This window comes from Colletotrichum godetiae (genome assembly GCF_030913485.1).
Source record: "Colletotrichum godetiae strain CBS 193.32 chromosome Unknown BDP55scaffold_81, whole genome shotgun sequence".
In the NCBI taxonomy this organism is placed as follows: Eukaryota; Fungi; Ascomycota; class Sordariomycetes; order Glomerellales; family Glomerellaceae; genus Colletotrichum; species Colletotrichum godetiae.
In genome coordinates, this window is record NW_026851329.1 from 149,968 (window position 1) to 173,291 (window position 23,324).

The 23,324-nt window shown below is 52.1% G+C and overlaps 8 protein-coding genes across 8 annotated transcripts; 2 read left to right on the top strand and 6 right to left on the bottom strand.

Annotated features, from left to right (window-relative positions):
- Nucleotides 1–352: 352 nt before the first annotated feature.
- Nucleotides 353–3,541, bottom strand: BDP55DRAFT_622750 (uncharacterized protein). Its single transcript, XM_060571375.1, has 5 exons — nucleotides 3,212–3,541; nucleotides 3,029–3,156; nucleotides 1,490–2,941; nucleotides 1,123–1,429; nucleotides 353–1,050 (listed from the first exon to the last, which is right to left on the bottom strand). The coding sequence occupies exons 1-5, from the start codon at nucleotides 3,278–3,280 to the stop codon at nucleotides 811–813; spliced, it is 2,196 nt and encodes a 731-aa protein (XP_060422759.1). The 5' UTR covers nucleotides 3,281–3,541; the 3' UTR covers nucleotides 353–810.
- Nucleotides 3,542–4,166: 625 nt separating this feature from the next.
- On the top strand, nucleotides 4,167–5,298 carry BDP55DRAFT_566065 (uncharacterized protein; the record flags this gene model as incomplete). Its single annotated transcript, XM_060570477.1, has 4 exons — nucleotides 4,167–4,271; nucleotides 4,329–4,567; nucleotides 4,631–4,980; nucleotides 5,042–5,298. 4 exons carry the CDS (start codon nucleotides 4,167–4,169, stop codon nucleotides 5,296–5,298), a joined length of 951 nt encoding a protein of 316 aa, XP_060422760.1.
- A 173-nt stretch (nucleotides 5,299–5,471) lies between these two features.
- BDP55DRAFT_684045 (thioesterase superfamily protein) lies at nucleotides 5,472–6,265 on the bottom strand. The gene has a single exon (XM_060576374.1). It carries the CDS (start codon nucleotides 6,176–6,178, stop codon nucleotides 5,594–5,596), a length of 585 nt encoding a protein of 194 aa, XP_060422761.1. The 5' UTR covers nucleotides 6,179–6,265; the 3' UTR covers nucleotides 5,472–5,593.
- A 190-nt stretch (nucleotides 6,266–6,455) lies between these two features.
- Nucleotides 6,456–7,747, bottom strand: BDP55DRAFT_773669 (uncharacterized protein). Its single transcript, XM_060581184.1, has 3 exons — nucleotides 7,188–7,747; nucleotides 6,920–7,136; nucleotides 6,456–6,791 (listed from the first exon to the last, which is right to left on the bottom strand). The coding sequence occupies exons 1-3, from the start codon at nucleotides 7,467–7,469 to the stop codon at nucleotides 6,727–6,729; spliced, it is 564 nt and encodes a 187-aa protein (XP_060422762.1). The 5' UTR covers nucleotides 7,470–7,747; the 3' UTR covers nucleotides 6,456–6,726.
- Nucleotides 7,748–8,764: 1,017 nt separating this feature from the next.
- On the bottom strand, nucleotides 8,765–10,389 carry BDP55DRAFT_566123 (general substrate transporter; the record flags this gene model as incomplete). Its single annotated transcript, XM_060570484.1, has 2 exons — nucleotides 8,765–9,059; nucleotides 9,119–10,389. The coding sequence occupies 2 exons, from the start codon at nucleotides 10,387–10,389 to the stop codon at nucleotides 8,765–8,767; spliced, it is 1,566 nt and encodes a 521-aa protein (XP_060422763.1).
- Nucleotides 10,390–12,253: 1,864 nt separating this feature from the next.
- Nucleotides 12,254–13,102, bottom strand: BDP55DRAFT_734512 (uncharacterized protein; the record flags this gene model as incomplete). The annotated part of the gene is made up of 2 exons (XM_060580214.1): nucleotides 12,254–12,350; nucleotides 12,429–13,102. The coding sequence occupies 2 exons, from the start codon at nucleotides 13,100–13,102 to the stop codon at nucleotides 12,254–12,256; spliced, it is 771 nt and encodes a 256-aa protein (XP_060422764.1).
- A 1,508-nt stretch (nucleotides 13,103–14,610) lies between these two features.
- BDP55DRAFT_684054 (Na+/H+/K+ antiporter P-type ATPase) lies at nucleotides 14,611–18,855 on the bottom strand. The gene is made up of 8 exons (XM_060576375.1): nucleotides 18,441–18,855; nucleotides 18,276–18,343; nucleotides 17,642–18,181; nucleotides 17,263–17,533; nucleotides 16,954–17,194; nucleotides 16,483–16,889; nucleotides 16,070–16,418; nucleotides 14,611–16,008 (listed from the first exon to the last, which is right to left on the bottom strand). The coding sequence occupies exons 1-8, from the start codon at nucleotides 18,656–18,658 to the stop codon at nucleotides 14,782–14,784; spliced, it is 3,321 nt and encodes a 1,106-aa protein (XP_060422765.1). The 5' UTR covers nucleotides 18,659–18,855; the 3' UTR covers nucleotides 14,611–14,781.
- Nucleotides 18,856–20,371: 1,516 nt separating this feature from the next.
- Nucleotides 20,372–20,943, top strand: BDP55DRAFT_684056 (uncharacterized protein). The gene has a single exon (XM_060576376.1). It carries the CDS (start codon nucleotides 20,376–20,378, stop codon nucleotides 20,598–20,600), a length of 225 nt encoding a protein of 74 aa, XP_060422766.1. The 5' UTR covers nucleotides 20,372–20,375; the 3' UTR covers nucleotides 20,601–20,943.
- Nucleotides 20,944–23,324: the final 2,381 nt, after the last annotated feature.

Here is a 23,324-nt window from a genome sequence, read left to right on the forward strand (position 1 = left end):
CTCAATCATATGAACTCCTTGCTGAAATGCTTACTCCTTAGAAAACTGAGGTGACGCGGCGTTTGCCCTGCGATTGGGCTCAAGACAAGTCAAGCCGAGGCGGCAAAAAGCCGAGATTGTGTGGCCATTTCCCCTTCCCATAGGACAGCATCGTGTGCCAAGGGGCTGTGGCTCGCCTTGGAAAGACTTCTTGTATGATATCGAAGAAATGATGGGATTTCGACCATGAGGCACATTGAACGGAAGGAGCCCTTACACCCCGGCCTCCAGATGCCGTGGCGGCTAGCGGCAGCTCACAACTTGGCAGATACACTTGGCTTCTGGATAATCCACCTAGGTGCTAAAAGGAATTGATCAACTTTGTTTTAATTCTACCTCAAATGACTGTTGCAATCTAGCGATGATTGATTGCAAGCCTACTAATAGTTACAGAGAACTTTGCGTCCTTGTTTTGCAAGAAACGCAACTCAAGAGCGAAGATGTACTGATGAGAAGAAGACCGAGCTCCAAGATCAGGCTCGTATCCGGGCATACGTACAAGCAAGTCTGCGGCGCGGAACATAGACAAACATGCGCGCCACATCTTGGGCCCTTGGCTTCAAATCCCATCCAAAATATTAGAGCTTTGCTTGAACGAACGCTGGTAGATTGGCTCAACTCAAGTACCCGATGCACACGTGACAGCGTCTCGGGATTTCTCAGGCACCTTTTGTATTTCGAAGCGAGCGCATCTAAATCCGTGTAATGCCGGTCATTAAATAGGGTACAACCGTGCAGTATGGGTCTGCTCCTAGACGAAACCTGCTAGCATCAAGACCAGTTGGCCGTCGGGTCATTACCAGCCTGACCTTGGCCGAACCCAAAGCCGTATGTCTCCGGCTGCAAAGGCTGAGATCCGAGTGGACTGCCAGGCTTGCCACTCTCAAAGGGAGTACCAAGCAGTTGCGCAAGCCTCATTGTGAGATTCTGGTCTCGGTTGGGCAAATTTCCCATAAGTCCTTGGACGAGATACATCGGATGTGTTGCCGTGCCGAGCAAAGATTGCAAAACCTGAGTATCAAAAGAAAAGAATTGTTAGTCTGTGGTCGTGGCTTTAAGCTTGTAATTCAGCTGATGTCTCACCTGTGCATCTTCACTAAGACTAAAACCCGGTATGAGTGACACACCACCGCCGTTGCTGCCGACCAAATTCTGGGCGCGCATTATGTTTTGGGCATCATCGACAGCGTATTGCGCCGTTCGCTGCATCATGGCACACGCCGTCAATACACGTTTCAAATCGCATCCTTCAGACTTTTCGAATTTTTGAAGGAAAGGAGCGAAGTTTCTCGTTGCCGCCAAATCTCCTCGAGCGCGGGCAGAGCCTGGGGTCTCGAGCACATCCGTCAAGAGAGTGATGCTCGCGCAAAGGGGGTAACACAAGATTCGCCTGCAGATGTGAGTTGAGTGTCTCGGACCAAGGGTGATCCCTTTGAGCGCGGAGGCTTACCATAGGTCTGCGTACTGAGGCGTTGAAATAGTCCGAAATAGGCCCAAGGTCGCGTGCGCCGCCATGCGGCATCGCTTCTGCGAAAAGGACAGCTGAATGTAGGGCATTTCGAACCCAGCGGGTGTTCCCATGAGAACAGCTACGGTCGAGTATTGGTCATGTCGTCTCGCAGCCCAGTGCACCATCATTGTGCACCTATAAAAGGCCAACTGCAGATTCAGGTTATCTGGTGCAATGTCTGACCCTAATGCAGGGGCTTCGTATGATGGTTGGAGGTTTGTTGGCATACTTGACCTCCATTCCTCAAGAAGAGCATCTAGGTCGATAATAGCCTTGACCAAGTCGTCATCGGTAAGGCGAAGTCCTTTTGCCGTGTACAATCGTCTCCGGATCGAAGATTCTACCATCGCAAGCTTAGCTCTGAGGTTCAATATGTCAACACCGTCTCCCCAACCGCTAGGCAGTTCAGTCTCAATGTCGTCATCGTCTTGTATCGAATCTAGGCCATGGTTGAGACCTGTTTCTTTATCGAGTATGTAGGCCGCCCAGAACACCCGACTCCGTGCCTCAACATCCTGAGCGCACATGGACATCATTGTGCAAGGCTGCCGATGTAGCCCGATGTTTTGAGACAGTCTTACTGCGGCAGAAGATAGGAGAGTCGCTGTTCTGGTGCATGTAGTTCCTTGCATGAAAACTGCCATGGCGACAATGGCCTGTACCGACAGCAAGTCGCTACCCTTGACCATCAACTCCGTCAGAACAGAAAATGCGTTTTTGAAGAAAGGCCAGGCAAGTTGACAGACTTCCTGGAACGCACTGTTGATGGTCTTCCAACGCGTTCCCACGGAAATGACGGCGTTTATGTATGCCCAACCTGAGGTACTGTTGAAGGTGTCGTCCGCTTGAGGTAATGTTTCGAAATGGCGGACAAAGTAATGAAAGTTCAAAAGCGGGTAATTACTGATTACGTCGTCATAGAGGGGCATCAAAATGGTGATGGCCTCCTCTCGTTCGAGTCGAGGGGTGAAGACTTGTCTGTTGAACGTGGAACAATAAGAGGCGGAATTGACCTCTCTCAAACGGCTCGCAATGACGGCAAAGACTGGCATCTTTCCCGATAGTTGTGACGGCGGTTCGGGGATTTCTCGAGGTTGAGGGACGGGTGTTTGGCTACTTCGTGAATCAGGCGCCGGCGATACCACTTCATCGCCCATTGGATGATCTGATGGAACGTGACTGGCTGCTGCTTGCGCGGCGTCAAGCCGGTGGCTCGGTATCGGGACTGTGCTGTTTGGCATGGCCGGGCCGGCAAAAACGGAGACAGACGCGGCATCAGTTTCTGAAGGGGATATTCTGGTCGGTGGTGCCCCTGGCCTCGGAAGCCCAGCTTGACTGAGTACAGCTTCCATTTTTGATAGTCGCTCTTCTAAAGCTTGGATGTACATTTTGCTACATTCTTATGTCAACTTCGAGGTTTACTTAATATTAAAATAGAGCATGTAAGTGGGCAGGTTATGGCATGTAACTTAAGCATACCTTCGACCGGGGCCACGGCGTCTCTGTACCTGCTGGTACACGCACTCCTGACTGCGATTAACGCAAGGAGTACATGATGGACTCCTTCCATCGCACTTGATTTTTTTCGACTGGCATCGGAGACAAGCCTTTGTTTCCACGTGTAAGTATTTGTTGTTGAATCATCTTCAAGGACTTACAAACCTTCGCAATGCGGGAAGCTTTGTCTTGGGTCCGTCCGCTCTGAACGGACTCAGTATCCATGGCGTCCATGGCAAAGCATGTATGTTTGTGTGCCACACCGTTGCGCGGAGGTGTGGGGAAGCCGGAACGCCAACCCCGGACTGTTCAGTTGAGATTCGGACGGCTGTTTCGGGAATGCGTCCGGACTGAGCGACCCACTCGGCCGGGCGGCGCGTTGCTATATGCTAATGACACCTCGGCTCCGAATAGCAGCCGGCAGTCCGCAAACGAGAAGTAAGTTGGGAATCTGAACAAGATCTCGTGATCGGATCGGACAAAATGCAAGAAAACTCTCAGTAAAGATGAGAGAAGAAGAGAAAGTAGTTTCATGATTGGCCCGGTCACGTAATTTCCGGAAGTAAAATGCATCCGTGCTAAGAGGGTTAGGTAAGAAGGCTGCGCATGGCCGACTCAGTCAAGCCGCCGCAAAAGGGAACTTCCCACAAGTACTCCGTAATCTATTCCGTATGGGGACAGGACCGCTTTGGGCGCCTAGGAGTCTGCTCCCTCGATTTATGGACCCTTCAATTGTTTTACGGAAGCAATTTGTCACCGAGATGTTCGGATAGGATCTCGTACTTGGTTCCCCCAAGTCGATAACAACTAGAATTCCATATGTCGATTGAATCCGCCTTTACGGATACAAAACCTAGGAAACCTTATTTGCTTCCGCCGCCAAGACCATGAGGGGATAGACCACGACGAACTCCGCTAGCAACCAGCGGAGTGTTCAAGGTAATACTGCAAATATGTATCTGTAGAGCGGTTGACGAAACCTCTATAAGAGCCACTGCCATCAAGGTTACTATCATCGTCGTAGGGCAACTCAATAGTAAGTCTCATCTGCAACCATCCACCTGATCACTTTGAGTACATTAAGCTAGGCTTTCATCTCGGAAACACCACCACACCCGAAATGGCAGTCATCGCAGTCGCTGGAGGTACGGGGAACGTAGGCCGAACCTTGGTCGAGACAATTGTGGCCGCTGGCAAGCACACAGTCAAGATCCTCGCCAGAAAGGTAGGATTCGTTAACAGAGATGATTATTTTTGAATAAGTGCTGACCCATTTCTCAAGGCAAACCCCGAGTTGGAGAAGCAACTCGGGGCTTCGATTGTTGTGGTTGATTACGCCGATGTGGAAGCCACAACCAAAACTCTGGAGGAGCACAATGTCCATACGGTCATCTCAGCTATCACCATGATGCCGCCGCCGGGTGAAACTCCCCTCGAGTTCGAGCTGATCCGCGCCGCCGATGCATCAACGTCGACCAAGAGAATGATCTCCAGCGGATGGGGGGTCCCTCACACCGAGGAGTAAGTTCAAACTTCAGATGGGAAATGTTCCGACTTGCACGCAGACACTAACAATCAACAAAGACAAAGCAGGCAGTTGGGTTCTGTTCCAAACAAACTTCGCGCTGCCGCCCTCTTGAAGGAGACGACGGATCTCGAGTACACCGTCGTTCACAACGGCTTCTTCCTTGATTACTGGGCGACACCTGTTGTCCCCTCCAACATGAGTCCCTTTACTCTCTTTATCGACATCCCAGGCAACGCCGCAGCTATCCCAGGATCGGGAAACACGCCCTCAGCTTTCACCCACACCCAAGACGTAGGCAAATTTGTAGCTGCTGCTCTGGATCTAGACAAGTGGGAGCCTGACACTTTCATTGTTGGTGATAAGGTCACTTTCAATGAATTCATCCAGCTGGCAGAGGCTGCCAAAGGTATGCTCTTATTGCATCCGCAAGTTTAGAGACGTTTCGAATTTACTGACCGTATCACAAGGCACCAAATTCAATGTTGCGTATGACAGCGTTGAGAAACTAAAGGCTGGCCAGGCGACAGAACTCCCTAGCCAAATACCTGCGTATGCGTTCTTCCCCAAAGAGGCGTACCAGGGTATGGCTGCTGTATTTGGTCTCTGGTTTGAGAACGGGATCTTCGATATCCCTCCTGCTGGAAAGAAGACTCTTAATCAGATTTTCCCTGACATTAAGGCTTGGACCGTGAAGGAAATCCTGGATACTACTTGGAAGGCTTGAACTGTCGCAGAGTCGCGATTCGATGTCAGTGAACACCGTCCTGTAGGTTCGAAACACAAACAGAACGGTACCTGAAGAGCTTGAAAGCCTGGGATCTTGAAGGTGTTAGCCTTGCAAAAATTCAAAGTTGAAGCTGCCTCAAGACCATATGGAAATCACATCTAGAGACCTGAAGCCCTGCCAAATTGCCACTCTCGTGGATTACGATGTAGGCCGGAAGTTGCATGTGCGCAGACCAAATGTTGAATGGCGCAGGCGTATGTACATGTTCTTTCCAACTCTTTCTAGAGTCATGCTACATCTTTACTCTAGGGATACCAATCCATATTGAGTCGCAGATCACCAGCTCCACACCATCTGCGTCTTTGAGAACAGCTCTAAGCACGATCTTCTTCCCACGAATTTCCTTGATTTGCCCAGTTCCTAGCACAACACCTGGCGTTTTGATAGGCTTGAGGTATTTGATGTTCATCGAAGAGGTCACTGTGTTCATCTTGAAGATCGGGTCGTCTCGCTCTGTGTCCATGTTCCTCTGAATTAAGACGCCAAGAACCTCGTCGATGAGCACTGCAGTCATGCCACCGTGCGCGATGTTGGGATAGCCATCAACCCCTCTTGAAAGCGCGAATAGGGACGAGAGTTCTGTGATGAGAGATCGACCCGGGGCCTCGATATGGAAGCTAATGCAAGCCGGTACACCAGTCGAGTTGTTGAGCGTTTTACCGAAGAATCTGTCGTGTAGATTGACATTTTCTGGGACGCGGGATGGTGGAATGAAAGTTGTAACTCTTGGGCTTGTGAGGAGTGCCCGACACCAAGGGAGGGCTTCTAGTTCAGCGACCGTCTGCGGTAAGTTTTCGACATTCTGGTCTCGACCCATGATGAATTACAGCTCCTGGCGGGAAGAAGCAATTGCAGAGGCGTGGCTTTTGTGTGATGAAGCGAATTTGGCGATGAGTTGTTGTTTGCAAGTCGGAGCGTCGCTGTCAGGCAAGCGAGTTGGACCTCGGCAAGGATTCCCCAGCGCTTTCGGCGGGCATGTTTCACGTGAGTTAATGATACATCAAGCCTCCTAATAGGTGCGAAATGCTCACTGGCCCTCTACGTACAAAACATATTTCGTATTGCATCAATTCTCCTCTGAGAAATACTGAATAGATAGTCATTAGGACTTATTATTATAACGCCCTATTTATTGCTTTTAGCGACTTTTACCTTGTGCATTTCTGTTTAATCATTCTGAGGTTTGCATCGATTCACAAGGTGATAATTCACTACATCAAGGTATTTAATAGGGAAGATCACGCTGTTGTACTTCATGAAGTCAAATTATGAGCTCAGGACCATCAGCTCAATGAGACTTTCTTTGTGTTCGATCGAAGCATTCATTTCTCTTCATAATGTTGACACCTTTGCCTTCAGCTCTTTTCACGCTGCCGGAGCAGGAACCACAGCCAACGTTACCTCGTAGCAAGGACGGTCTGCTCTGATGACTAGAGCATCTGTCAGTTCCGAGCTCATATCGCAGATGGAGGGAGAGAGAGAGAGAGAGAGAGAGAGAAGCGGTGTCGTTCCGTTCAGAGAGAAAGGTTGTTCAAGAAATGGAAAGAGAAAAGCTTACCTGTGTTACCGGGAGGCGAGTATCTTGCCTCGTGCCTGTCTCCAGACGCACTTCTGAAGCAGATGAAACCACCTGGAACAGCGGCTCTAGAAACGAAGTCCAACTCGACCTGAACAGCATCCGTGTCCGGGTTGCATCCATAGACAGGCTGGAAGAAGGCCTTGGGGTCTCCGCGCTCCGTCATGAACATCTTGGTCGTGTTGTCGTCTGCAGTGTACTACGAGCTGTCAATGAAACGCCTATGCCAAAACTCGACTGATTAGCTTACCTCTCCATTGATGACGGCATGAATGATTCCCCTCGACAGCACGCCGTTGACTAGAGTCAAGTTGAAAGCAGAGTCTCCAGCGGGGCTCAAGTAGAGATGCTGGTCACCGCCGCCCGCCGACCACAAGTTGATGTAGCGATTGTGGATGATGGGAACTGAAGCATTCTGAATCTGAATTCCGAAGCCCTCGGTTATGTTGTTGGAAAGAGGTTCTGTCGGAGGGGTGCACGCTGACACGACAGCCGCAGCCGATAGTACGGTTTTGAGGATCAAGGCGAGCATCGTGTCGTTGAACTTGATCAAATAAATGTCTTGAAATCGGAATTCTACATGCACACGCCCAGAGCTTTTCTACTCGGAGAGCGCGAAGGCACGATATAAGCTTTGCGACTTATCGCACCCCGACGGTGCAGCGACTGCCAAGACATAGACGAATACGAGATGCTGCATTGCTGTTGCATCGCGCCGCTGACAGGTTGACCGTTGCAAGCTTGGATGATGTCGCGGTGATCAATATTGCGCAGCCAACATGCGGAAGAGGCCTCGATCGTCCCATGGCCAACTGGAGCATGGCACCCCAACAGGCACAGTGGTCTTACCCCAGCTTATCAGCCCTGTTGATGTTACGTTCAAGGCATCTGAGCCTGTGTTTCCTGCCAGATTGGGGCTTAGTGTAGCTGCAAGTAAGACCAGACAAATGTTGGCGGTCACTATCAGATGCGGCCCGGACAGGTACGCGTCTGACCTCCTCGCAATCTCACAAGATCCATGGCATCTGAATATGCATAGATAAGCACTATTGATCCTCCCCCATGAAGACGCTGATATGGTTGGTCTGATCTGACGCGACGAGGTTTATGGGAAATTCAATTGAGTTTTTGTATCTGCAGCTCCTTGTTTTCGAAATGTATTCCATCGAGACTGGCCTTCATTCGTGGTTTACTCAGTCACGATGCTCTCATTCTCGTCATGAGCGCTCAGCACTACCTACCTCTCTCACTACCTAGCTCACCCCCTCATCATTTCAACGATACAGTCACAGTGAACGCCAATGAAGGTCACCTAAACAATTGAGCAGTGCGAGACATACAACTTTCCCCGCATTCGAATTCCATACAAGCCATTACCTAATTATCACGCGTCTGAAAACGTGCTTGATGGGGAGATGTCAGCGTCGAGGTGAGCTACATTCGCCTTGCTTCCAGGTATCCCGAGTCCGTGGAGGAAACGTGCCGCTCACGAGTGGACCCGGGAATAACAAAACACCACAATGTTCAAGGGACCAAGAGCGCCACTGTAGTGCCACAGCCAAGTGGCTTCGTCATTCTGTCAGCTCTCTTCATTATTCATCTTTGAGCATTTTTGGGTGGTTGAAATGGCTGTGTAACCATGGGATAGGGCGCTTCACGTGTAGTTATAGCAAGTTGAGCAGTATTTGGGTGTGGTATCCGCAGATACCAAGATCATGACTTTTGATTCATTTCGCTAAGAAAAAGAGACTTCCGCTTGCTAATGCTGAACTGTTCCTGTAATGTCCATCCTGCATATTCCCATCCGCCAAATTATTCGATTTTACATTACGCAGAGTCATCCGTCTGCTTCTCAACGTAATCAGCCTTCTGCGATGGCTTGTCGCTCTCAAACTCCTGAGGCATTGCGATGGGTCGGTTCTTAGCGAACTTGACCGTAGCAAACACAGAAGGAGACTCCTTGAACAGAAGCTCGATCTCCTCCAAGTTGCGGCCCATAGTCTCGGGGAAGAGGAAGTAAACGCTGACGGGAATGCAGGCCGAGATGACGGCGTAGACAATGTAGTATTGGTAGCCGATCGTGTTGAGGGCAACGGGGGTGACCATGACGACGATGAAGTTCCTGAGCGACTGTTAGTAAGAAGTCATGATGAGAAGATGCGAGATGCAGTTGCGACTTACCAGAGCCAGTGGTTGGCAGTAGAGATGGAAGACATGGCCATGCGGAGACGGATGGGCGCAATCTCAGTACAGTACAAGAAGTTGGCACCCAAGAAACCGATAGGTACGAAGGTATTGAACAGGTAGATGAAGCAACCAGCGGCAATCTGGGCAGCCTGATTGTCCTTGGGAAAGGATGTCGTGATGGCAAGGCAGGTCATGCAGGCAGCCATTCCGAAACCACTGAAGATGAAGACAGCACGGCGACCGAATCGGTCAATGGCGAAGAAGGCCAAGAACGACGAGAGGAACTTCCAGGTAAGAGCACCTCCGGCCAGGGCCTTGGATTGCTCAGGCTCCATGCCCAAGTTCTGCTGGAACAGGATAGGAGCATAGACTGACACCAAGTTGCTTCCTGACATCTGCTGGTAGAACTGGAGCAGAATGCAGAGTCCGAATCGGTAGGCGAGCTTGTCGTCGCCCATCTTGAGCATATCGGAGAGCTTGGCGGCGTTTTGTGTAGTCTCCTCAAGAGAGTGCTCGATGCCAGCAACCTCGGCCTGGACTTCGAGGGAGTCCTCAGGAAGACCCCGGAAAGCGGCGATGATAGAACGGGCCTCGGCAGATCGGGCCTTCATTACGAGCCATCTGGGAGACTCAGGAAGGAAGTAGATGCTGCCCATCAACATCAAGGAGAAGAGGATGGCAATGGCAATAGGGGGACGCCAGGTGACGGGGCCAGTCTTGAACTCCCAGAAGCCAAGGTTGATCCAGCTCTCCAAGACATAACCGACGCAAGTGAAGAGACCAGTGAGGACAACCTGGCGACCACGGTTCGCGGCGCCGGAGGTCTCACTCTGCCACACGGGCACAATAGAACTGAGTTGACCGACTCCGAAACCGACGATGAGACGGCCGACGATAAGCTGGGCCAGGTGGAAGGAAGCGCACTCGAGGATCTCTCCGATGAGAGTGCAGACACCAGCAAAGAAGATGACGTTGCGACGTCCGAAAGCGTTTCCGGACCAGGAGCACGAGAGAGAGCCAAAGAGAGCACCGATGGTGAAGGTAGCAACGACGAAACCCTGGAGGGTTGAGTTGGCGTTCTTGGTCTCGCCGGTGGTGTTGACGGTATCGATCTGAGGGAAGGTCTTGACCCAATCCTCAGTGGTGAGGAGACCACCGAGGCCAGCCTGGTTGTATCCGAAGAGGATGAAAGCCGGGCAGACGACCAGAGCGATCTGGAGAACACTCAGGGCATTGCCCGTTTGGCCGAAGTAGTTCGCACCCATTGTTGGGACTGATGTGTGTGCGCACGGCTGTGATCCGAATTCTTCAGGTGACGGGTGACGCTTCAGCCTGATTGTATGTCCGCACGGTAGGAATGAGAACAGACAGTCGACGAGGATGGGATAGAGAACCAGACTAAGAGCCCACGACAGAGAGGCGAGGCGACCTCACTCTTAAGGAATTTCACCTAGCGGACCGCGTTCATCTCAATGTGACTGTCCCTTGTGGGGAAAGTCTGCGGAGACCCCGCGGGATTCTGACCGCAAAGGCAGATTCATAATCCAAACTCCAAACGAGCTTGCTTCTCCGTTGAGGTAAGGGTCAGCAATGTGGAGAGGCTGCGAGTAAAAGATGGAGAAAAGAAGGAGAGGGGAGATGGCCATGGCGGGCCTGGGGAGTGCTCGACAAGGTATCTAGCGTACGGAGCAGGACGGAGTAGACCAGCGTAAGGTGAGCCAAAGCTAAGAAGTTTTCGTACGGGCGGCGGCGGGCCTTCCTCTGTCGTCAATGCCGACTACGCTCCGTTGTGCGTGGCCCGGTTGAGTCGGCCAGGGCTAGGACGGAAGTCGACCGAGCCAGCCACACCCGTCCCGTTTCCCTGAAGGCGATAGCTTCATCACACCTCCCCCGTGGAGACGCTCAGACGAATTGTCGTTCCACCTATTCGCCGCCTTCGCTCATGACGACCCTCCCAGGTCCCGCCTTGCTGCTTAAATCCCTCCCACCATCCAGCAAGCAGGCTGCGGAACCGGCCTTTGGTTCATGGCGGCTAAGGAGGGGGCAGAAAAAGCCAAAGCTTGGTCGTACGAGCTTAGATGCAGGCCTTAGAAGACTACGGATGCAATGGATGGTTCGGCGTATGGATTGTGGGAAAAGGTTCCACCTAGAAACACACGGCGCATCTGTTGAAGTGTCGTTGAACGGTCGAACCGTTGAAGATGATCCGCCCAGCACTGATAACAATGCCATGCAATGCGGCGAAAATTAAGCAACAGCAGCCAAGACGGCAGCAGGCGATGCCAAGGCCCCAACGTAGGCCAAGAGTTGACCAAAAGGACCACTATCAGTGGATGTTCGAACCGAAAAGACCCCCACGTCACGAACGGCTGGCTGACTCGCGGCGTTGAGAACACGGCGCGAACGGGGATAGTGACGACGGCGTAATGCACGGCGTAACTTAGTAAGACACGCTATCGCCTTCTAGAAGGCGCGCAATTAATGAGCGGCATAAGGCCGGCATAAGGCCCGCGCCCGTTCCTTTCCCTCTTCGATCAGATCTCATCATTCTTGTGCGTGGAAAGGGGCTGGAATCTTGGAAGCATATAAGTCTCAGGACAGCCCTCGTGTTCTTCACCTCGCCGGCCGGACCCTGGCGGCTGACGGCACTCGCTACGAATGCGACGAGCCGATCGGCTTCGCTCTCCCTTTTCACGGCGAGCTTTGCCCAATGCAGGTGTATGACCACTAGCTGCGGCACTTGGGATTGGGTCCGTAACCTGCATGCGAGATGCGGTGATCCATCCGCGCCTCGGAGGTTTACCGAGTCCACATTGGTTCCTGCGGTTGCGGCTCTCTTGTGACTGTTTTGCCAATACTCATTTGCAAACTCTTTACGACCACGTTACTCAATAAGGAGCAGCCAAGAGTCGGAAAACTTGAAACGTTGAATCCTGATAGTAAGTAATCATTCTGATGTGACTGTAAACAATGTGTCAATTGTGAGCCATGGTTCCACCTTGTTCCGCGACAATTCTAAGCGTGTATCTGTAATGTGCGCAGCCGAAAGCAAAACTTCTCGCGGAATCCGTGACGTGCCCAGAAAGTTTCCTTCTCCAACCTCCAACACGCATGTTCGCACAACCCAAACTACTCCAGCTTTTCCCCAGACGTCGACGTTTCGAAATAACCATTCTTCACGGTGACAAGTCCGGATTGCGCGAGAACGCGGGGGACGAACCCTGGTCTGTGACGTTCAGGTCAGCCCAAAAACCACAATTTTGGACGGCGGTATTGGATCGTCCGGTCTTCTAGCGCAACTCACTTTCCGTCTAGTTTTCGTGATGCCCACTTGTCGACGGCCAGCAACATGAGCACGATGGAGGCGTAGAGAGGAATCCCCGCGGGGTAGTCTCCCTCCCACAAAGAAAGCGGGTGAGCCATGACCACGCTGGCCGTGAAGCTGTCCCCATACGTTCGGAATCCCTGGAAATGCTTCCCGAACGCGAGGAGCCACCGGACCCAGGTGAAGTTGTTCAGCAGTTTGACGGACGCTCGGTGCCACTGCGCGTCACCATGCACGTACCCCAACGTGGAGGCAAGCGCTCGCTGCAGAGCGGTTGCCTGGAATGTGGTTCTGATGAAGGGGATGTTCCCCTCGCGGACATACGCAGCTAGATGGAAGCTTCCGGCCGAGAAGGCCAGTCCAAGAACGAGGTCAATCAGGTTTGGCACGGGAGGTTCACCGGTGACCACAAGAGGATAATAGTATCGGGCCAGCTCGATGGTTCCGAGGATGACATGGATCATTAGAGGAATCCAGGGCAGCGCTGTATACTTTGCATGAGTCGGCGTCGAAACTTTCCTCCAACTTGGCACTAGAAAACGCAGGTACGTGCTCGAGATCCAGAAGATTTCGAGAAAGACGTGGTGCTTCTCAAAGAGCAGCTCTGCCGCGTTCCAGCCGTCGTTGATGTGTGTCCAACTTGAATCCATCATTGTGGGTCGGAATCCAGTTCCCTGCAGGTTTCCTGCCGTGTCGTTGGGCGCCTCGAATGGGTTGAAGGCAGCACGAAATAAACTCGGAGACTTCATCCGGGCGGTGGCGTGGGGTTTCAAATAGTTCTGGGGCCTGTGTTGCAAGCTAGAAAACCCCAGAGTGCATTGACGATGGCTTTATATTTCTTTCATCGCATCCTTGCTGCATCTGGGGTTGCCAGACTTAGTTTGTCACTGGCTGAATCTACTTGATTAACGGCCATAGGAGGTACTTTCGCATACACTTTTTACCGTTCGAGTCTGCTCGATAACCAGTCATAGGAAGTCCTTTTGTCCGTACGCGGGAGATCGTAGGAGTTGTCACTATCGAAGGATTGACTTAGTGCTGACGTTACCTGGCGCGTGCTGTACGAAACCTCATCAGAACAGCACGCTCGTAAATGCCGATTAGAAAGATTCACGCTGGTTCGACAGCGCGGCACCAATGTCCGTATTACTTCTACGCCATCTACCTCATCCCAGTCGCCCAGGCGTGCCAGGCATGCGTCGCCAAGAACGCCTATAGATCGGCGCCGTATGCCAAGGTCGGGGTCGCTCGGTTCGAAAGGCAGCCTTTCCAGAAGCGGTAGTAGCTTGTACTCCAAGATCCAAAGTCCCAGCTAGCGACGCATTGTCATTTGCGGCCGCGCGGAGGCTGGAGGTCATCAAACGTGATGTTTTCCTAGAATTATTCGGAAGATTTCGGCTTGAGGCCTGAACTCTACTCAGCTTAGAGCCGCACGGCCTCGACTATCACGGGATTGATGGACCTTCGAAGGCCATTGACGGGTCTGACCTATTCGAAACGCAAGAAATCCCGGAGTATCTAGAGGAGCTTTTTCATCGACTACCACCGTTAAGACAAACTTTCTTTCTGGAAATAGGCAGGACAGAACTCAATTGCAAATAACACCACAGCTTGTCTTGGATCCTAATCGACCCGAATCGCGCTAGGTAATGCAAGAAAAATGCCATTCCCCTTCTCATAGACTAGATCGCATGGTATTTTGAGCAACTCGGCATCCATTGGTACGAGGAAGACGAGTGATATCCAGTGTCCTAGCCTGGACCTTTTAAGCAACCCGCCCTGTAGATCCATGAATAAGTGCTCTTTGAACTGGGTAAGCTATGGATGCCCATTTCCGATGATCAAGGAGAGAAGCTTGAATCGTCTACAGATGGACGAAGTTTGACAAGTTGATTCACGTACATGAACGGTAAGACTTACAATTGGTTGGCCAGATAGGCCAAATATAATCTCATGTTAAGAAAAACTTGAATGGGTGGAATTAGAGACAATCACTACATCTCGGGCAGCACCGTGACAACGACGGCCGGAATTATCTCGTATGACGTTCGGGCTCACAACTCAAGTCAATGGACAAAAGATGTGCGAATAATGTTCCAAACATTGCACGTTGGTCGATGGGAATGGGAATCTTAGGCTAATGCAAAACTTCAAGTCAAATGCAATTGAAATAGAATGGTTAGATTTGCTCGCAGAGTCAACGCTGGCTCGCTTGCTATGAGAAAGAAAAGAACACTATGTCATCCCCTTTACTCCCATTAGAAAAGTCCTTGCGCCCTGGGGTATTTTCTTTGCAGTACACGATCCCCAAATCCAACGCCGGTATCTACATCTACCATGCACACTTGGCAATAATGCCCGCAGGACACTTTCGCACAGCAAATTTTCTCGCTTCGTCAATGAGAAGAATACCCAGACCAAAAGTCATCGGCAGAAACCAGTACTCGACAGGGACAGGGGCCGTAGCGAGCGTCGTCTGGAACTCGGGAACGTACAGCCAGAAGATGGCCATCAAGAGCGCAAAGATTATGGCGGGGAAGAGGTAGAGGTTCTGTGTGCGCTTGTTACCGATGGGCGGGTGCTGGAACAGCGACAGCCGCCGGGTGCGGATGGCCAGGAGGTTGAACCACTGCATGACGACGAGGTTGACAAAGTAGATTGAGCTTGCGACGTTAAGTTTCTGCTGGTAGTAGTCCGGGTCGATAGATGAAGGCAAGTTGCCAAAGGAAAACCAAATGTCGCTAAACTTGATGCCGTTGCGCTCCAGGTACCAGTAGGACATGGCGAACGAAGACAAAGTCTCCAAAACACCCACAAGACCGTAGGACTGCACGACAAGTTGCCAGTCGACGAGGCGGTCCTTTCCAGGCACACGGGGCTTGCGAAGAAGCACATCGGCCTCGGGCGCCTCGTAGGCCATGGCAATGGCCGCAGCAGCGTCAGTGAAGAGACAGATGATGATCATGAGGAAACTGCTGAGGATCTGGGGGATGCCGAAGAGGACGTTGGTCATGACGGGCCAGAACTCGGAGAAACTACCAGCAGGGAGGAGGTAGGCGACGGTCTTCTTAAGGTTGTCGAACATCATGCGTCCATACCGCAGGGCCTCGACGACGCTGGAGAAGGAATCAAGCAGAACCATGTCGGCGGCCTCAATGGCGATGTCGCTTCCGGAACCCAATGCGATGCCGACGTCAGCGGCGCGCAGTGAGGGTGCGTCGTTGACGCCGTCACCGGTCATGCCTACGATCTCGTGACGGGATTGCAGTTCGCGGACGATGCGGAGCTTCTGCTCTGGCGTCGTGCGAGCGAAGACGATTTCCTGGTATTGAGCAAGCTGATCCCACTGCTCTTCGCTGAGGGTCATCAACTCGGGCCCGGAGAGAACGAGGGCTTGACGCGGGGAGGACTCGAGGTCGTCCACGATGTGTTTGATCGAGGGGTCGACGTGGTTGATGCGTTGGAGAGCAGAAATGTCGTCGACTTGCGAGCGCGGAACACTGATGATGTTGCATTCGGCTGCGATGGCCTGGGCAGTGAGAGCAAAGTCACCGGTAACCTGTATTTAGTCAGTCTTCTGCGTGATCTAGAGGTCCAATAGATTATCGGGAGCAGCTTACCATGAAGATGCGGATGCCTGCGCCGCGAAGTGTGTTCATAACCTCGGGAATTTCGGGACGGGGAGGATCGACGATTCCGACAAGACCGACGAGCGTAAGACCGGATTTCGCCTGGTTGTTGATTTCCATCTCGTAGGCGCTGTCAGACGGGTGGCCCTTGAGGGCAGATCTTGAGATGGCTTTGCGAGCGAGCAATAGCACACGACGTCCCTGGGCCGACCAATCATCCTTAATCTGCTCGATAGATGCACGGGTTGAAGGATCCAGAGAAGTAGTGTATCCGGCAGGATTGACGTAGTTGCTCAATCTTGGCATGAGCACATCAGGAGCACCCTTGATGGTCAACAAACTAGATTAGTTGCTGTGTTAGATAATGTTCTTCCTTTGAAATCATGTTCAAGATGGAGACTTACACATCGCCAGGCTGGAACACCGAAGCAGTGTCAGAAGGCAAAGCAAGGGAGAGCCCGTCGGGGTGTGACATGCCGAGGACCCGAATCATGTACTTGTTCTTGCTGTTGAAGGCAAGCTCGTACTTTGTCTGCCAGCAGCGGCGCAGCTCGGCGGTCTGACCCAGGCTCTCGGAGAAGCGCAGGATGGCCTGGTCCGTAGCATCACCGTGGATGACGCGCTCGTGGAGCGGCAAGCGAACGGTTGCGGCATCGAACTGACCAGCGTTGCAGAGACCAGCCAGCGCACGAAGCTGCTCCAACGAGTTGTTATTGGGGTGGTTGTGTCGGTCGACTGCGATCTTGTCCCGGGCACCGTCGGCCGTCATCTTCATGGTACCGATGGCACACTCTGTAACGATCATCTTGTTCTGCAAGGTGATTGGTCAGTCTCTGGACTATAGTAGATGAAGTATGAATAACAGTGCAACTTACCTGAGTGAGTGTACCCGTCTTGTCGGAACAGATAATCGAGACGGATCCAAGTGTTTCGACAGTCTTGAGCGACTTGCACAGAATCTTATTCTTCCGCATCATGTTGGCGCTGATGGTCATGCTTGCCGTCAGAGCAACGGGCAGACCCTCGGGAATGAAAGCCACGGCGACAGAGACGCAAGAGATGATCAAGTTGGGAACGTTGATCCAGTTAGGATACTGTTTCCTAAGCCATGTACCCCTGTTCGTAAAGAATTAACAGTTAGCATTTGACCCCTGATTATACGTGGATCTGGCTTGATGGCATACCAAACAATCAAGACAAGCACAATCATGAGGAACATGATGGAGCAGATGATCAGCACAAAGTGCAAAACCTCGCGTTCCAAAGTCGTCAACCCCTTTTTGGGCTCGTTGGTCAGCTTAGCGATGCGTCCGAAAATGGTATTGTCGCCGGTGGCCACGACAATACCAGTGCAAGTGCCAGAGACACAATGTGTGCCCTGAAGACCGATGCATCGAGTCTCGAGGTAGTTGTTATCGGTCGAATCGACAGCAGCAGGCAAAGGTACGGACTCTCCTGTTGTTTTGTACCTTGTCAGTGATCAAATCCAACACTGGAATAGGATCAACGTTATGGATCAGGGGTGCCTAATTGGATGCAAAATATAAATAGAAAACAACGTACCAGTCAAGATAGCTCTGTCAAACTTTGCATCAGAAGAGACCTTGATGAAACGTACATCGGCTGGCAATTTGTTGCCCGACTTGACAATGAGGATATCACCAGGAACGATGTTCTCAGCCATGAGCTCAACCTGGTTGCCGTCACGGATAACCATGCAGTTCTCAGGCAGCATAGTCTTGATGGAATTCATCACCCTGGAAGAGGACCAGTCCTGCCACATGTTAAAGGCAGCCTGGATGAAGAACACGGCGAGCAGCACGATGGCCAGCGCCAGGTTAGCCACGGCGGGCGGGCTTCCCAGGGGCTTCCACGCGATGAAGACGAGGATGGAAGCCACGAGGAGGACAGTACCAAAGCCCTTGAAGAAGTATCCGAGGATGCGTTTCGTGTGATTTGTCGGGGCGGGAGAGGGCGCGTTCTTGCCATAGTGTGCTGTGCGGCGCTGGATCTGGTCCGGAGAGAGGCCGTCTGCGAGGGAAGACGACTGACGTCTGAGGACCTCGTCGACGGAGAGGGTGTGCCATTCAAGTTCCGAGAGTTCTGCAGAAAGTGCAGATGGTATTAGTCGCTGTAGTTCACTCTGTTTTCGAAACACAACAGAACAAGAAGAGGCTTGTTAGATGACTTTACGAACCTGTTGCGACATTTTTGGCCTTCTTGACGGCTTCGGTTTTTGACTTGTACTCTTCAATCTCAAAAGAACTTTGCGAAGAGTGTTGTTAGCCGAGGGAAAGATGTTGATGAGGCATTTCTTGTCATGTTTTTCTTTTCTTTCAAAGTCGCATGTTTCCACACTTACACCGTGCGGTACTGGATGGGAAGCTCAGCGGCAGCGTCGATGGAGTTGCGTCTCGACCGGACCGAGTGTATAGACATTGACGTGTTTGACCGGGCATGATGAAGAGCCGGGCCAGCATTAGAGCGGTGAGCCTTCCTGCCGGCCTCCTCGTCGGCGTCCCAGCGAATACGGTCACCAGCCGCCTCCTTTTGGTGTTTGAGCTCAACCTCGTCGTCCATTTTTTTTCTATGCGGTCTTTTTTGGACTGTCAACTTTTTTGGTGTAACGTGATTTCAAGATAAGAATAAGGGTAGGGTAGAATAGGGTTTTCCGGGTTGTTAGGACAGCTCAGAGTAACAACAACAGGAGGGAGGCCTCACTCAGAGAGGAGAGGGAGAGAAGGGAGAGAAGTGAGAAGTGAGCGAGTCTGTGAGCAGATCTGCACTGCAACGTCCTGCAAAACCTCCAGGGACTTATATAAGAAATGGACACGGCAGGGCCACGAGACGAGAGCATGGATGGGAAGTCCAGAAGAGGGTATCCGTCTTAACCCTCACGTCTATCACGAGCTCTTGGCATCTGTGTATGCAAATGTTTACGAGAGACAATCAACAGCTCCCAAAAGGTACGGTACTGTACACGCCGCACCGCCCTTGCGGAAATTGCGGCATCCGCATTATTCCATCACATGGCATGGGCTGGGACTCGACGCTTTGCTTGACTTGGATCGACTTGGGATGGTGTCAAGTAAGAGGAACACAATATGAGCCTGTTTTGGGCGCAGGAAAGGGAGGGGAGGAGGACGGGAAACACCAAGCGAGCGGCTTTTTTTCTGACTCCCGAGCAGGTGGATGGGATGGGCAGGGCGTATAGTCAAGAAAGAAGGAGGGAATGGGGGTGCAAGTTCAAAGTCGCGTTCCCCAGATCAGACAGGCCAGACGATACAAGAGACACGACAAGGCATGGGCGATGAGGACGAAGGTGGTGAGCAATGACAAACAGGAACAAGGCCTGAAGGCCAAGACCTGACCGTTATAGGCAACATCAGCAGCTATCCTTACTACCTAGACGACGACACAACGACCATGGCCGACGGGAGACGGGCGACGTGCGAAGAAGGATGGAGGTTGGACGGCTGGTTGTATCTACGGCGCCAGGAGGCGGTGAAATGGCACGGGGAATCCAACGTGCCGAGCGTACTGTGGCCGACAAGTCTGACAGAAAGGACGGGAATCTCATGCCCTCATGCGCGAGACTTTTTGCTCCGGCGCGGCTAAGCCAGGCCGGGCTGTTTTGAAATGAGCAGGGCCAGCAAGCAAAAAAAATGAAAAAATAAAATAAAAATAAAAGGTGTCCAAATCAAGAGCGAGAGGCGTGTCACAGAAACAACGTTGCGTGCGGCCGCACCAAGGGGGGCAGGACTCAGGAGGCTCGGTTGCGCTTTGGAGGAGACGAAATGGGTGGACGGGGGTGTGTGTGGTGGTTGGCTTGGGGGGAGGGCGTTTAGAACGAGAGAAGAAGAAAATTGAAATAAAATAAAAATAAAAATGGGAGCAGCGGCAGAGACTGACAGAGAGAGAGAGAGAGAGAGAGACAAGGCACGGCTATGGTAGGTAAACACCCGACCTGGTTCAAAGTAAAAAAGGGTTGCAAGTATTGAGGGTGATAAATCGCTCATAGAAAGGGTTGGAGGCGTTGATGCGAAATTACACGTTGGTGAAGTCTTGAGAGTTGGATATCCAAGTATCTCTTGGCGCAAGGGAGGCTCTCAGAGGACTTTGCCAGTGACAACCAATCAAGGTTTTGGCGCATCTTGCCCCGTGCTCGCGGCACCACGCTCGATACCCGTCCTCTACCTTGCCTTAGCCCTTCCTGTCTTGCTAGACACCTACTCCGTACTCGGTAGTGTAACTGTCTACGGAGTATGGATACCAGAGATGCTTGACCAGGTTGGCGATGCTGACCACTTATTACTTGGCTTGGCTTTGGTGCGGGCTGTGGAGGTTGTGTGGAGGAGGAGGAGGAGGAGGAGGAGGAAGAGGGCTCCCGCACCCATGTGCTTTCTGGTCCATGATCCATCCTCTGATCTTGTTCTTGTTCCCGTCTCTGCTCTCTTGTTCTTCCCTCTCTCGACCTCCATCATCTCTCCCAGAGGAACGAGTCCATGACAAGACTCACTGAGACACACAGAAAAGCTCCCCTTACCCTCCGATGGTCCCCTACCCACCCCCTTCTCGTTCACGCCCCTCCCTTCCCTTGCCCGCAGAACCCGTTACCGTCTCCCCCCTCCCCTACAGCCCTGCATCTGGTTTTTGCACTCATCCCACTGGCCGCCCCATCGATCCATCCGTCCATTTGAGATCCTCTCAGCCAAGGTAGCTTAGCTTGAATCCAGCTCTGCTGCTCCAGCCGAAGTACACAGGTTGAAGGCAGAGAATGAAAGAATTGGTCCCGCTAATAGTTTCCTTTCCTGATTATTGTCTGCCTCCCACGACTGGCTCACAGGTTCACACGAGAATGCAGAGTAGACACTGCTGCAAAGGAGAAGGGGAACACGGAGGAGAACGACATGGAGGAGCGGAGGAGACCCGATAGGCGCTGGCACTGCCACAATCCATTCCCTCTCTGGTGCAAGTGCTCTCGACATGCTTTTTTCACCGTTTCTCCAACAACAACAAACACCACCCCCATCCATCACCAGCAACACCCACCACGGGGGACTGGAGCCAGGCACAGGAGCGAGCTGACCGCCGCTGCAATGTGAGTTGTGAGTGTGGAGCAAGAGTTCAGGTCTCGGTTTGCTGCAAGCAGTTAGCGGTGCCCGCGTCCGGGATGCCCACATCCAGAGGTGCTGCTGGCTGCATTTTTGCTCTTTCGTCTAGGTGATTCCTCTGACTTGCCTTGCAGGCTGCGCCAGTCGCTGCTTTCAAAGTGTCATCCAACATTCCAATGCATCAGAGAGCTCTGTGGTTACACAGAAAAAAAGCTGGGGGAAGCTAGACGAGACGCATGCCGAATCCAGTCTTCACCCCCAATTTCGCCTGCTCAAGGTCGCCATCCCACGCCGCGTCATTTACCAATCGGAGAGTATTCAGAAGGCAGCTCCAGTCCAGCTCGAGCTACGCTATCCTTTGTTTTTCCCTCGTCATCTCTATTGTGCGCCTTTTTTTTGTTCCCTCTCGAAGAGGATAGCTGAGGGATTACGGATACTCATTTGCTTCTTCACGAACTCATCTTTGTGAGACTCCACAGCCGCCGGAAGACCACCCACCAAAGAAACCCGGCCCTTTCGCCGGCGCCCTCATGCCAGTCATCAATCTTGCTGTGTGCTCTGTAGAATAAGGAACTTTGAAGTCGGCATGTACCGACTTTTTTTTTTTTTTTTTTTTTTTTTTTTTTTGGAGAAACATTTGGAGAAAGCCGCGTCAATCTAACTCAGTGCCGCGGCCACCGCCACACATTGCCGTCGCCGTTGCTGCTCCCTCCAGTCTTTGCCATGATCCGTCGATGCTTATTGTTGCGCTCTACTGCGTAAGAAGCGGTAATGCCGCATCGTCAACAAGCCCATCCCGCTTCTTCGGCGGTCTGTTAGTCTGCCGCTTGTAATCGGCCTGCTCCCATGTGCCGTCTCCTTCTTCTTTGTTGTTTAGTTTACTTCTATTATTGTGCTTTCTACCAGACACCTCGGGCCGCGAAATAGAGAGCGAAACCATGGACGTACCGACTGAATTGCGAGTAACAGCAGCTGGAAATTACAGCTTGTACGTACTTTTACTTACACTGCCACTCGCCTGCGATTTCTCTTGCTCTCGTTGAAGCCCTGCAACAGTACTCCATACAACATGACGATGGCGATGCTTCCTCTCCATGACTAAGTCCCTCAAAGAAAAGACGAAAACGAGCAGATCCAAAACGGCCGCTCAAGAAACACACCCCCCAATCTGGTCTTTGCCCGGCGATCGACACACCAAAAGTCTCCAATCAGTACAAATCACCGCTACTCTGAATGTGCCGGTGCCGACAGCACTCTGGGGCCTGGGGCTGTGCCCGTTCATCACTGTAACAAATGCACTGGGCAGACAAAAATCCTGTAAGCCAGGGTAGGCTGCTTGCCATTCACTCTGGAGGTCGGCGCCGAAACCATGGATTGAAGGGGAAAGAGACTAACAGCAGTCTGCTTGTGCTACGGTGCTACTGCTGCTCCCTCCTCGGCCGCGCTTAATTCGGAGCTTTTTGCGCTGTTAATTTGGCTCGTTTGACGTAGACCACGACGAACGGCATTTCCCTCAGTCTCTTTGACCAGGGAAACCCCACACAGAGACTATTACAAAGTTAGAGTGAGTGAGAGAGAGAGAGAGAGAGTGAGTGAGAGAGTGAGGAAAAACCCGCTGGACCATGGAAGGTAGTGTCGATCCCATCACGCGCGCCCCTCCAAAACTGGCATCCTCTCACTCTCTGTAAGGTCTCTCTCCGTACGGATAGCGTGTGAGATGGAGAGAGACCCAGTCTGCAGGCGGCCTCCAGAGCTCTCAACCATGGCTCATCCCGGTTCACTTCTTCACCTTTTCCAATTCATCGTGCGCCCGTTGGTTTGAACTTGGTCTCCACGTCTACCACGAGCCAGCACCGGCGGCAACGAAGGCACATGCCCCTCGGGACACAAATCCCTCTTACTAAACCCCTTCAGCAGCAGCTACCGATCCCGGGCTCCATCCCCTGGTAGAGAACAGGACAGGACAGGATAGGAACCCCCATCTGGATGCATAGGGCCCGGGCACGAAAGGAACTGTACAGCAGCAGGGCCTGCAAGAGAACCCTCCTCCCTCGGCAGCTCGCGTGAGTGAGGGGGGACGGACCCGACAGGACAGGATGCCGATGCCCAGCAAACCCCAACCACGGGAAGAC